General features: G+C 48.1%; 1 protein-coding gene and 1 long non-coding RNA gene across 3 annotated transcripts in view; one reads left to right on the forward strand and one right to left on the reverse strand.

Annotated features, from left to right (window-relative positions):
• The window catches only part of LOC121477343, a 35,483-nt gene that overhangs the window by 10,468 nt on the left and 10,475 nt on the right, over positions 1-14,540 (forward strand). The gene's annotated exons all lie outside the window — the stretch shown is intronic.
• Positions 899-14,540, reverse strand: part of LOC121477342 (death associated protein) — a 69,867-nt gene continuing 56,225 nt past the window's right edge. The window contains exons 3-4 of one of the 2 annotated variants that reach the window (XM_041731554.1): positions 4,325-4,367; positions 899-2,806 (exon numbers count right to left, since the gene is read on the reverse strand). In XM_041731554.1, the coding sequence (XP_041587488.1) occupies positions 2,693-2,806; positions 4,325-4,367 (157 nt within the window). In that variant the 3' untranslated portion in view covers positions 899-2,692. The remainder of the gene's footprint in view (positions 2,807-4,324; positions 4,368-14,540) is intronic. The other variant, XR_005984214.1, reaches the window with a different exon arrangement.

Here is a 14,540-nt window from a genome sequence, read left to right on the forward strand (position 1 = left end):
GTAGCCATCAGAAGGGCATGAGCATCATCTAGAGCCTTCCTAGGGAGCTGGGTCCTGCTGATATCCTGATTCCAAGCTTTTAGACTCTAGAACCATGAAATGATATGTTTTCATGGTTTTAAGCCAGCCACTTTGTGGTACTTTGTTATAGCAACAATGTGGGGAAAATGCAGGTGACAACAATGTTAACAATAAAGCCATCGGGGGCAGTTCTTTTCCACGCTGGCTGGCATGTGTTTGGCATTTCTGTCCACCTGCGTTTATTTACAGAGACAGACTCTCCACCCAGCGACACTAAATGTGTGAGACCCCTTGTAGGTCTCAATGGCCCCAGAGGGGACACCAGGGCTAAGGAATGGCCAGACTTGTTGGGAGATGCAGACTCTGGCTTTTCACCCCCAGGTGACACCCAGGTCCTCCGCTGACCGGGGAGGCCCTGTGTGGGGGGATCCGCAGAGGACTCTCCCATCCAAGTCTGTGTTCCGCCTGGATCTCGAGGTCTGACTGTCGTGCTCATCTCTCCTCCTACCCATAGGGTTCCCGCAGAGCTTTGGATCAAGGCAAATGTCTTTTTCATCAAAAGCTGCTCACAGCCACCCCTGCGCTTACTACTAATTCCTTCTAAGTCTGTCCTGGAGGCCCTAGCTAGCATAGGGCCAGCTGCCAGGCACAAGTAATATGTTCTCATCAGTGGCATTAAGCTTTTCCATTTTAAGACATTTTAAAGTAGATGATCAGACTCAAGGTGTCAGGTGTCCAACAGTTTAATTTTGTGTCTGGGCAACAATTTGTGAAAATAACCATCACACATGCATGTTCGTGATTCTACTGAATCCATCTGGGAACCCCTGTTAAATGTACAAGAAAAATGTCTGAAATGTAAGAAAATACAACCATGAGAAGGAAATGCAAGAGCTTTATTACAATCATTATTATCCTTGAGGTTAACAACTGATGAACTCATTCAAGAAAATATTTTGCATGTGATGATTTAGGGCCCAGGGATACATGCCAGAAGCAGCTAGAAGGACATGGAAAATGTACCTTGGGAAACAGCATGGCGCTCCAGGCTGCAAAACTAAAAAGTATCAAGGATGCATCTGAACTTCTGTAGGGGAGGGTACGGTGGTGGCACAGGCCTGACCTAGTTCAGGAGGTAGTGGGGCGGCTGCTGGCTCGCTGTGCTCCAGGGCACGCTGCCCCCTGCCCACCCCGCTCCCCCAGGTCTGCAACTCTGCAAGCCAGAGTTGGTGAGATGTTACACCAACATTTCAGCGTCTACCAGGTGCCTTGAGGGGTAGACCCTGCCCCCCAGCAAATCAGTGAGAAGGGAAACCCAACACTGCCTCTGCAATGTGCAGCCCTGCTGCTTCTCCCTCGGGGAAGGGTGAGAGGTGGGTCTCATTAGGTCTGCGTCACTTTTGCAGGTTGGCAGCCGCGGACCTGGTAGGGACGTCAGCGAGGCTGGCGGTGTGTGCACGGCGCTCAAAGCACCACTGCCACCTGCTGCGAGTATGACCGCCGGTGCGTGGTGCGTCGGGGCCGTACCTGCTCCAGGAGCATCTGCAGCCTCTGAACACACCAGCCCGTTGGCTTTTCAGAAAAATAAAGCTCTCTAGAGCCGTGAGCCAGGGAGCAGTCTAGGCAGCTCCACGCCGGAAGGACGTGCCGAAAGCAGAGGACAATCGGATGCGCCCCGGTGAACGCGGGCCCAGGCAAACCTGCGCTTGGGCAGAAGGAATTCAGCTGGACTGACAGGTGTTTTCTAGCTCAAGTGGAATGTGGTGTTTCTGCTTTTCTCTGGGGAGACAACGGGGCAGGTTTTCATCCGTCTTTGCATGCATGCAGTGGGCTTGCTATAGTGTCCCAGAACCAGGAAAGCTGGTTCCTCCACCGGGTCGTTGGTCACTTCTAGAACTCAAAAGCAGCTCTAGAAAGGATTACGAGAAACGCAGGTTTGCCCGGTGTCCCTGGTGGAGGCTCTCTGGTTCAGGAGGCAGATGTCCTTCTGGAGGAGCTCCCTGCAGGCAGACTGCCTAGATTTCTAATTTTCCAGAATATGGCTCCTGTGATTATAGAGCCAATTTAAAGATGGGAGCTTCTCTTTGGCTTTTCCCAGGAGCATCTGGGCCTCCCTGGGCAGTGAGCCCCGTCACACAGGGAGAGGAATTCAGGGATGCTGGTGCCACTTGCACCAAAACCCTTCCCTCCGCTGCCTTCCTGAAACCCACTCCATAATCAATGCCCCTCTTGCCCTCCTGCTGTTAAGACGTGTTGTCCTGTTACTAAAAAGCAGGAAATGGGCGACTTTCCCACCAGCCTTAATCCCGTCCTCCCAAATGTGTGCCCGCTTGTTTTTAAGACCACAGGTAGGGCCTTTGATGACTGCTGACACAGAAGTAAAGCTGAGCTCTGGAAACGTCACTTGACTCATCAGGCCTTGGTGAGTTCTGCTTATGGCACTTGCAGGGATACAAAGATCCTCAAATGCCACCAACCAGGACCACCTGGACACAAGGTGGGGGTCAGATCCTTCTTAGTTTCAGATATGGAAATTTAAGGCAAAAGAAGGGGCACTTGACTTTGTCTTAGATTTCCCAGTGGAGCAGTGTCTTGAAGAAAATCTTTGCCGGGGAAATAGGAAAGGTGGGGAAATTGAGGCACTGGTGGTGGAGGCGCCGGTCCTCGCTGTTCACTTGCGAGGCTGCTGGATGTGCTGGGTTCTCGGGGAAGGATGCTTGTCAATGGAGGCGTGGGGCTTCTGGTGGGCCACCTGGGCGGCTGCTGGCGGGAAGTCTTTGTCGCCCTGTCGAGATACAGAATGCACTGGCCTGTCAACCCCCTACAGCCCGGTGACATGAGGGCAGGGTCCCCAATGCCCTGTCTACTGGCTTCCCTACAGGTTGGTCGACAAAACAGGCAACCTGTTGGCAGGTTGTGGGCTGTCTCCTGGGACTGTGGGGGTCCTGATGCTCTGTGGGCTGCGGAGGGGGGTCCTGGGGCCCACAAGCCCCAGGAGGTGGGGATGCTCAGAGTCTGCCCCCATACCATGAGCTTGGGTCACCATACGACTTCCTCAGAACTAAGCTGGCACTGGATGGCTTTCCTCTGCTAGAACTATCCTCGTGGCCTTTCCAACTAGGGGCCACGCAGAACCAAAGCCAGTGTCTTAAATTCAGATTTGCTGCCACAGCCGCTTCACAGGGGCACTGGCTGAGGAGGACACACTTGGGGCAGGGCTGGAAGCCCATGAGATGAAGCTGGATTCACCCCCCTGGGCCTCCAAGAAGGTACCCGGCCACTTGTCAGGGAGGACTTGCCTACCTGTGCCAACAGTGCATGCGGGGAGGTGGCTGGGGCCCAGGCCACGGCGAGCAGGCCAGAGCCACAGTGTGGTCTGGCTGAGCTAACCGGCCGGGGGTGACTTTGGACCTGGGTCAGCGTTTAGTTTTCCCTCACATGGTAGGTGTCCCACTTGTGTGTCCAGGGGCCCTGGGGCGCTGTGCTGAGCTGCTCTGAGCAACAGCACATGTCCGGGCTCGTGGCCCGTGAGCCACAGGACCGTGGGTGGTGGTGCTGGGCCATCCCTCTGATGCCAGGTTGCTAGTGGGTCGTTAAAAAAAAATGTTGGGTGACGCAGTCAGCTGAGCATCTGACCATGGTTTTGGCTCAGGTCATGATCTCAGGGTGTGTGATCGAGCCCCGAGTCAGGCCCTGTGCTCTGCGGGGAGTCTGCTTGGGCTCTCTCCACCCCTGCCCCTCCTGCTTGTTCTCTCTCTCTCTAAAATAAACAAATCTTAAAAAAAAAATGTTGGGTCTCACCAGAAGAGGGGCTCTTGAAAGGTAAAGGGTGTGTCAAAACCCCATGACTTTAGCGCAGGGCTCAGCCCCCATTTTCTGCTGCGGGCCAGACGGTCACCCTCGGGGCTTGCTGGGCCGCGCCCCCGGCCCCGGGCAGGAGAGCAGCCACAGCCCGTGGGGCAGGCGGGGCGGGTGCTGCCCAGGCTCCCACCGGGGACCCCGGGATAGCAATGTCACCTCCTTCTCATGCCTCCCGGCATTCAATTCCTTTTTGGGTTTTTGACCATTTAAAGATGAAAAAGCATGCTCAGCTCACAGGTCCCCCAGAAACATAGGGCCCGGGGCAGCTGGTGGAACTCTGGGTGAATCTAAAGGGGGGGGGGGGCACGACGAGGGGGAGGGGCAGGCGGCACCAGCTCCCGGGGCACGCCCCACGGACACAACACTCCCAGGGGCCCCAGACCCGACACACGGATGGCGTGGGCAAAGGCAGGGTCCGACCCCGTCCAAGCGCGACTCTTACCCGGGCGATCACTCCTGAGATGAACACGGTCGGCTTGGGGGGGCTGCAAGACAAGAGGGCAGGCAGGAGGCGATGTCAGGGAACAGTCACGCAGAGGGCAGGAGCGGGTTGGGGAGCGCCATGGCCAGGGACGGGACGGGCCAGAGCAGCGAACCTTCTCCCCGGGCCCTGCTGGGGTCCCTCGGGGGAGTCCGGGCAGGGGCCCGCACCAGCGCGCAGCAGGGGCCTCCTGCGCCTTCCCTGTGTTTTGGGCCCCGGGGAGGATCCTCCTCAAGGGGAGGTTGTGGCCAGTCCAGTGGTTTCTGTTTCCTGAGGCTATGGACACGGGAGCTTCCCGAGGCGGGAGGAAGCAGGGTCACCCCGGGCTGACCTTGGAGACTGCCACCAAGGAGGGACTCTCCTCCTGCCGGGCCAGGCCTCTGGCAGCTTCTAGCGGGGAGATCCCAGAGCAAAGCTCCTGGCCCTTACCAGACCCAAGTATTAAAAATGCAGGGTCCTTGTGAGGCTATTGTCACTTCCGCACATCTTAAATCCTATTGAGCTCCCCCACCTGGCAACACTACTGGGGTGGTGGGAGATGACACATGTCCATTGCTGAAAAGCAGACAAGTGCAAATGTGTTCAAGGCCGTTGTCATTCTACCGCATGGAAATGATCAATTAACACACGGCTATCCGTCCAGCCTTTCTGTCCACCAATAGACGCGCTTGTTTTCCTGTTAAACTTCGGGATTCTTGCAGAAGAGTCCTACTGTTTTCTGCATTTAGGATATGCTGAACATACTTCCATGTGAGAGCACCCTCTCCTGTGAGCACCCTCTCCTTTGTGGGTGCACCCTCTCCTGTGCGGGCACACCCTCTCCAGTGAGCACCCTCTCCTGTGCGGGCGCACCCTCTCCAGTGAGCACCCTCTCTTGTGCGGGCGCACCCTCTCCAGTGAGCACCCTCTCTTGTGCGGGCGCACCCTCTCCAGTGAGCACCCTCTCTTGTGCAGGCGCACCCTCTCCAGTGAGCACCCTCTCCTGTGTGGGCGCACCCTCTCCTGTGTGAGCGCACCCTCTCCAGTGAGCACCCTCTCCTGTGCGGGCGCACCCTCTCCAGTGAGCACCCTCTCCTGTGCGGGCGCACCCTCTCCAGTGAGCACCCTCTCCTGTGCGGGCGCACCCTCTCCAGTGAGCACCCTCTCCTGTGTGAGCGCACCCTCTCCAGTGAGCACCCTCTCCTGTGTGAGCGCACCCTCTCCAGTGAGCACCCTCTCCTGTGCGGGCGCACCCTCTCCAGTGAGCACCCTCTCCTGTGCGGGCGCACCCTCTCCAGTGAGCACCCTCTCCTGTGCGGGCGCACCCTCTCCAGTGAGCACCCTCTCCTGTGCGGGCGCACTCTCTCCAGGGAGCACCCTCTCCTGTGCGGGCGCACCCTCTCCAGGGAGCACCCTCTCCTGTGCATTCTTAAAAATGGCTGCACGTGTCATGGTTTAAGAACACTGGAACCCAGTTGCAGGGAGTACGCGGTACACACGCCTCTGAAACCCCTCCATCAGAGATAAGGCGACCTCGGAGCAACAGGTGAATACAGGGCCCGCCAGGCTGGGCGAGCGCAAGAGAGGGGAGCTCCAGGAGAGGGACAGTTTTGCTCAAGGGCAATCTTGCTGGGCAGACGGGGGACTCCATCCTGCGAGCTGCCCAGCCCGCCTCCCACCTGCTCTGCCTCTCTGCTCTGCTGTTGGTCACATCGTGGGAAGAAAACCACTCACCTCAGCTTTGTTTTGCTGCAGGCAAGAATCCACTACTCAGGAAGTTCACTGTTTATATCCCAAACACTTTAGCAAAAATACCCCAAATTCCCCCAAGTGATTTGTTACTCCATGAGATTAAGAAACTTCAAGTCTTACTAAGCAGCACAGAAATGTCCTCTCTTACATGACTGATTTTATTTTCGTTTTCGTTGAGTGGTTAACTGGGTTGGTTTTTTTCTTTTATTACAAATCTGATTCGTCTACAAGATCAATACTCAGCCAGAGATGAGTAAGTTCAGTTCAAGTATATTTGTTTGGAATCCAAGTACATCCTGACCACCCACAGGCTGGGCTCCCAGGGTATTCATGGCTAAGGGCTCTGCATCCAAAACTTGGGAGCTATGTTCCAGATTCTAACATTTCATATTCGTTTTACAAAGAAATATGGAAATGGTACCACAAAACTTTTCCACATTTTGGACGTTCCTTTAAAAATCTAGGAAAAGCCTGAAGTAGGAATGGCTCCGTTCTGTCAACTGATGATGTAGCATCACCTTCCAGGGAGGCAAGGCCATGGTTTTGTACCCAGAGTGCAGGATTGCTTGGATCATCTCCCCTTTGTTTTTGGTTTTGTAACCTGAGTGAAGGCTCTGAAAGGCAGTGAAGACAGCCCTGTCCTAGCAAGCACTTGATGCGAAAGCCACCCACACAGTGAACCTAGTCAGAATAAATACACAGTTCAGAGGCTCTCTGCCCAACATAAGGTGGCTCAGGGAGCTTGAGCCATTATAAATATATATAATATACATGTGTTCTCTTTCCCTTCTTGTCTTTCTATATACATGTACGTAAGCATTCATTGTTGAAAATCAGGCAAGCAAAAAAAAAAGTTAAAATTACTATATTACTATGTATAAAATATACAAATGCACATTTATGTATAGACCTCTACTGTAAGAAAACTACAGCCATATCCACAGATTACACTCCTGGAGATGCAGCATCTGGTTCTGGAGAAAGGAGGTGGCCCATAGCAGGTGGGGGGTAGCAGAGTGCCAGCCTGCTGTGGATCCCTGTGTCCTGAACCCCTTTGTCCCCAGCGCCCTTCCTGCTGTTCTGTGGAACACCCATCTCCCACTGGATGGCAGCCCCTGCCCCGGACTCTGGGAATCTGGTTGTCAGGAGACTGTTGGCAGTACCCACTCCCTTCTGTGCATGGAGGAAGGGTCTCTAGACCCTAGGAGTCCCATCACGGGGACCCATGCTTCTAGCCATGGCCTCCTCTTCTTTAGAGGTGACCCTTCAAAGTCTGGCTATTTCCATCACGTTAGACCCTGGGTGTCTCCCACGTTGAACACGAGCGTCAGTTCCAGACCTGCTTTGAGAATCTCTTGGGAAATGTGTGCAAATGCTGATTAGATTAGATTACCCCACATCATTAACAACCCTGGTCCAGCCCCAGCATCAGAAATGCTGATCCCCTCCACTGGAATCTGACTCCCAGAGGCTTCCCTCCAGATGAGCCTCTCACAAACACCTCAGCACACAAGCATTGGGCAGCCATGGAGACCTTGTGAGCTAAAGGGGACCCCAAGATAAGGGTGCTTCCTCCCAGTCCAGCTCATTCTCTAAGGGGTGCCCAAGGATTGTGTGCAGAACCTAAGGATCTCCCTAAGGATAGTGCTGCAAAATGACACTCTCCTCATTGACCCCCATCTTCCTGAGGCACCTACACTTTGACATGTGTTAATTAAGCTGTTGGGTTTTAACTGCTCATTGGATTCTTCTCCTAATGGAAAAGTGTGTCAGTGAAAAGGGCTCAGAGTTAGGAAATATGCTCTGATAACAGTTGGGGTGATGGGCGGTAGAGGTCTGGGTGCTGGTGGCTCTGTAAACCAGGAGTCTTATGGCATGTGTGTTCTGTCCAAAGTGGCTATTTAGCCTTGAAATGGGATTTCTGAAATATTCTACTGGAATTCATGAACTACCTCTTGGTTAGGGGTGAGCAGAGGGAACAGATGACATAGCTCCTGGAGCATATCCTACAGATACATGCATGGTGTACATATATCTCATGGTCTCTTTGAAATGGAATACAGAAATGGTAAATAATACAAATGGTAGAAGTAAATATTAAAATTTAATATTAATCTAAATACTGAAAAATAAATAAATACTAAATAATTAAGGATTAAAAGTTCAAAGAACCTCTTATCAAACCTTACTTTTTGGTGTTGTCTTAAAAAGTACACAGTGCCTTACCAATGTCTATCCATATCATAAATCTACTGATGGTTACAGACCTGGACTCCTCACGGGCAGTTCTAACACAGTGGGCCCTCTGGGGTGTTGAGGGATCTGTGCAAGGACAGGGGGTGCAGCCCAGAAAGCCACCGAGGCCACATCAACCCTGTGTCTTGGCCACAGCATACCCCATTCCTGCTTCCAGAAAAGGTGTTTGTAACTCATCCCTGGTCAAAGGGACACAGTTGCCCTTTGCACACAGAAGAGGGCTGATTTTGGGCCAAGGAGTAGGGGCAGTACGCTGGCTTCAAGTCAGAGCAGGCATTTGGGACCCAACCAAAACAGTGCATATGCCATCCAATTACGCCAAGTGATGGAAGCAACAGTGAGGATCTCAAAAGACTTTACCCCATATCCCTGTTCTTCAGTGCCTCCATCTGCTGGTGCTGGCAAGAAATATGGCACTGAAAGCAAGAAAGAAAAAGTCCTGTAGATCCAACACATTTCGGGAGAGTTCTTACGTTAAGATTGTACCTTCTAATTTTTAAAAGACATTCAAATCAAGTGGGGTTTATTCCTGGGCTCCTGGGGTGGTTCAATATCCACAAATCAATCAATGTGATACGTCACATTAATAAAAAAAAAAGGATAAGAACCATACGATCTTCTCAATAGATGCAGAAAGAGCATTTGACAAAATACAACATCCATTCTTTTTTAAATTTAAACATTTAAAAAATTTTAAAAATTATTTTTAAATTTAAATGCAATGAATTAATATATAGTGTAATATTAGTTTCGAATGTAGAGTTTAGTGATTCATCAGTTGCACCCAGTGCCCATCCCATCACGTGCCCTCCTTGATGCCCATCACCCAGTTACTCCATCCCCCCACCCCTCTTGCCTCCAGCAACCCTCAGTTTGTTTCCTACTATTAAGGGTCCCTTATGGTTTATCTCCCTCTCTGATTTCATTTGTATTATTTTTCCTTCCCTTCCCCTATGCTCTTCTGTTTTGTTTCTTAAATTCCATACATGAGTGAAATCACAGAACTGTCTTTCTCTGATTGACTTATTTCATATCAATTCTTGATATTTTTATCAACTCAACAAAGTAGGGATAGAGGGAACATACCTGAACGTCATAAAGGCCCTATATGAAAAATCCACAACTAGTATCATACTGAATGGGGAAAAATTGAGAGCTTTTTGTCTATAGTCAGGAACAAGACAAAGATGTCATCATTACTATTTAACATAGTACTGGAAGTCTTAGCCTCAGTAATCAGACAATAAAAATAAATAAAAGGTATCCAAATCAGCAAGGAAGAAGTCAAACTTGCACTATTTGTAGATGACATGATACTCTATGTAGAGAACTTGAAAGATTCCACAAAAAAATTGCTAGAACTAATACATGAATTAGCAAAGTCACAGAATATAAAGTCAATGAATAGAAATCTGTTGCATTTCTATACACCAAGAATGAAGCAGCAGAGAAGGAAATCAAGGAATCGATTCTACTTATAATTGCTCCAAAACGGTAAGATACCTAGGAATAAACCTAACCAAAGGAGTAGAAGATCTGTACTCTGAAAACTATAGAACACCGATGAAAGAAACTGAAGGTGACACAAAGAAATGGGAAAACATTCTATCCTCATGAATTGGAAGAAGAAACACTTATGCCAAAATGTCTATACTACCTGAAGGAATCTACACGTTTAACATAATCCCTATCAAAATACCACCAGCATTTCTCAGAGAGCTGGAACAAATAATCCTAAAATTTGTATGGAACCACAAAAGACCCTGAATAGCAAAGCAATCCTGATAAAGCAAAGCAAAGCTGGAGGCATCATGATTCTGGACTTCAAGCTCTATTACAAAACTGCAGTCATCAAAACAGTATGGCACTGGCACAAAAGCAGACACATAGATCAATGGAACAGAATAGGAAACCAAGAAATACAGCCACAACTATTTGGTCAACTCATCTTTGACAAAGCAGGAAAGAATATCCATTGGACAAAAGACAGTCTCTTCAACAAATGGTGCTGGGAAAACTGGACAGTCACACACGCAGAAGATGAAGGACCTAAACATGAGACAAGAAACCATCAAAATCCTAGGGCAGAACACAGACAGCAACCTCTCTGACTCTGGCCATCGCAAGTTCTTACTAGACATATCAATGGGGGCAAGGGAAACCAAAGCAAAAATGAACCATTGGGACTTCATCAAGATAAAAACTTCTGCACAGCGAAGGAAACAATCAACAAAATTAAAAAGCAGCCTATGGAATGGAAGAAGATATTTGCAAATGACATATCAGATAAAAGGTTATTATCCAAAATCTTATTTAAAAGAACTTATTAAACTCAACATCCCATACCCAAATAATCCAGTTAAGAAATGGGCAAAAGACACAAATAACCATTTTTCCAAAGAAGACATCCAGATGGCTAAGAGACACATGAAAACATCCTGAACATGACTCATCATCAGGGAAATACAAATCAAAACCACAATGAGATAGCATCTCATGACTCTCAGAATGGCTAAAATTAACAACACAGGAGACAACAGATGTTGGTGAGGATGTGGAGAAAGGGGAACCCTCTCACTCTGTTGGTGGGAATGCAAGCTGGCGCAGCCACTCTGGAAAGCAGTGTGGAGGTTCCTCAAAAACCTAAAAATAGACCTGCCCTACGACCCAGCAATTGCAGTACTAGGAATTTACTCATGCACCCCGATGTTTACAGCAGCAGTTTTATCAACAATAGCTGAACTATGGAAAAGAACCCTTGTGTCCAAAAGAACACTTGTGTCCATCGATTGATGAAAGGATAAGGAAAATATGGTATATATATATATATAAAACAGAAGATTACTCGGCCACAAAAAAGAATTAAATATTGCCATTTACAATGATGTAGATAGAGCTAGAGGGTATTATGCTAAGTGAAATAAGTCAGAGAAAGACAAATACCATATGATTTCACTCATAACTGGAATTTAGGAAACAAAACAGGTGAACGTAAGGGAAAGGAAAAAAAGAAGAGAGAGAAAGAAGCAAACCATAAGAGACTCTCAATGATAGGGAACAAACAGGGTTGTTGGGGGGATGGGTTACCAGGGCACTTGGGATGAGCATTGGGTATTCTATGTAAGTGATGAATCACTGAATTCTGCATCTGAAACCAATATTACACTATATGTGAACTAGAACTTAAATAAAAATTTGGAGGAAAAAAATGTTAAAAAAAAGCCCAAAACAGAAAACATTCAAGGATTGTGTGGTATGCGCAAGCTTGTAGAGGAGAACTGAGTCTGTGTTAGCTCCTGTCAGCTCCAGGTAGAGGATGTTCTTAAAATTGGAGTGCACTCTCCCCTCCCTGCCAGGTTTGCTTTAAAACCCTAGCTAACTGAACAACTAATTCAAAAAATAATTGACCATTTTACCCTTATTTATTTATTTAAAATATTTTAAAAATTTACTTATTTTAGAGAGAAAGAGCACAAGCTGGAGGGGCAGAGGGAGAGGGAGAGAGAATCTCAAGCAGACTCTGCATTGAGCGTGGAGCCTAATGTGGGGCTCGATATCTTGACTCTGAGACCATGACTTGAGCCAAAACTGAGAGTCAATAGCCTAACAGACTATGCCACCCAGGAGCCCCACCATTCTAGCCATTTCTAATTATACAGCTGTACAATGGAGTGGCATAGTACGTGCACAATGTTACGCGGCCATCATGACCATGCATTTGCAGAGCTTTTTCAGCATCCTTAGGAGAAACTATTACAGAGCAACCCCCAGTCCCAGCCCCACCCCCAGCGCCTTCCATGGCCCCTTCTCCAAGCCCCTCATCCAGCCTGATCCCCCGCCCCTGGCAACTGCTGCTATACTTTCTGTCCTAAGAACTGAACCACTCTGGGTACTGCATATGAATGGATTCACACAGTATTTGTCCTTTTATGTCTTGCTTATGTCCCTTAGCCTAAGGTTCACTCAGGTTGTAGCACATATCAGAATTTCCTTCTTTTTCAGGCTGAATTATATGTCTTTATATGGGTAGGCCATATTCTGTTTATCCATTCAGCACTGATGGACACTTGTGTTGTTTCCACCTTTTGGCTGCTCTGATTAATGATGCAGTGAACACTGGTGTAATAGGATCTGTTTGAGTCCCTGTTTTCAAGTCTTTCGTTAATACACTCACAAGTGGAACTTCTGGGTCCTATGATAATTCTGTGCTCAATTTTGAGGAACTACCAAGTGGTTTTCCACGGAAGCTCCACCATTCAAGATTCTCATCAGCAAAGCACAAGTTCCAATTTCTGCACATTGCCAATCATTATTACTTTCTGGGTTTTTTGGTTTTGTTTTGTTTTGTTTTGTTTTTTCGGTAGTAGGCATCTTAATGTGTGAAACGTGGTACCTAGCTGTTGTTTAGACTTAGCTACTAATTTAAAGAATAAGATTCCTTGGGACCCCTGGGTGGCTCCGTCGGTTAAGTGTCTGTCTTCAGCTCAGGTCATGATCCCTGGGTTCTGGAATCAAGCCCTGCATTGAGCTCCCTACTCAGCGGGGAGTCTGTTTCTTCCTCTCCCTCTGCCTCTCTCTCCACACTTCCAGCTCATGGGCACACATGTGCACACTTACTCTCCTCTCAAAGAAATAAATAAAATCTTAAAAAAAAATAAGCTTCCTTGCAGCAGGGGATAATACATATCAATGTGCATTGATCACTCATCCAAGGTCTTTATGACATCAATCTCCGCCCCCCCCCCCAAATGTTCTTCTCCCCTCTGAAGCCAAAAAGGCTATAATCGACTGTAAGGACATATGGTAGCCACCAGTGACAAGAGGACAGAAGGCTGACCTCTTGAGTGCCACCTCACAGAGACATGGATTTTCATGTAGCTTTTTGGCACAGCCTGTGTTTTTTCATCAGGCTTGGCCAAAGGGCACGCAGCTCCTTGTCTTTTTCCACCTACAATTAATAGCATCTCAAACTGGTAAATGATTGTTTATTACGTTTATCTCATAAAAGCACTTCCTAAAACTCCTTGAGATATGGTAGCTTCAACAAAAATTCATAAACGAGAAACCCCGGTAAAGAGTCTGCTTACAAAGCTGTGTTTGCAAAAACACACATATTTTAAACTCCATTAGGGCTCCATGCAAAGCATAACCTACATTTCCAAGATTCTATAAACTGTGATCGCAGCTTTGAGGATTTATTTAATCTGATGAAAATCATTCTGACAGATGTAGTTTTGAAGATGCAACATTACTTTCTCTCAGGAAACAGAGACAGTGAAAAATATCATTCCTGCCCTCCCCACATCCTCAGGCTTTTCCAGTTTCTAAAAACCACACTTATCTAAACTTAAAGGAACTGCAAGCGAGGCGGAATTAGTGGGGATTAGCGCCCCAGTAACGGCTTCTTATACATCAGCAGAACCGCCGCTTCTTCACACCTGGTCTGAACAGCTGCCAAATATCTGAAGCAGGGAGGTTTCCAGGGCTCACCTGTTCAGGACCACATCACAGTGTCACCAGGGTCATCTGTCCTGAACTACATTTGCTTATTATTTATTTTACAAGGTTCCTTGATGAACAAGGTTTATGTCTTCTTGGGATTCCTGACAGGCAGGATAAAATGCCAGGAAAGTTTAGAGAATGAGTGACACTGTGGAATGCAGATGGCCCTCAGGAGCGGGTTTGCTGGTCTCATCTTTATTTTATTTTTTAAAGATTTATTTATTTATTTTAGAGACAGAGACAGAGAAAGAAGAGAGTGTGGGAGTAGAGGCAGAGGGAAAGAATCTCAAGCAAAAGGCCTGCTGAGCATGGAGCCCGACTTAGGACTCGAAACCATGACCCTAAGATCATGACCTGAGCCAAAACCAAGAATCGGACGCTCAACTGACTCTTGCCGCCCACGCACCTCACTGGTCTCATTTTTAAATAAAAGTCTCCAGGGCTGTGAAAACAATTCATATGTTTAAAACTCTCCTAAAATCTAAAACAGCAATTACTGAAATAAATGTCAATGTATTTAATTCAACTCAACATATCTGAACTAGGCCAACATGAGATCAACAGAAAAGCTATCAAGATTACTTTACATTCTTTCTTTTGTGTCCTAAGACCTCACAACCTGGACAGTCAGCACAAGTCCTGGGCGATGCACCGTGTCCTGCCCAGCTCTGCAAGGTGTAGCTCGGCT

Source organism: Vulpes lagopus, chromosome 17, assembly GCF_018345385.1.
Source record: "Vulpes lagopus strain Blue_001 chromosome 17, ASM1834538v1, whole genome shotgun sequence".
Lineage (NCBI taxonomy): Eukaryota > Metazoa > Chordata > Mammalia > Carnivora > Canidae > Vulpes > Vulpes lagopus.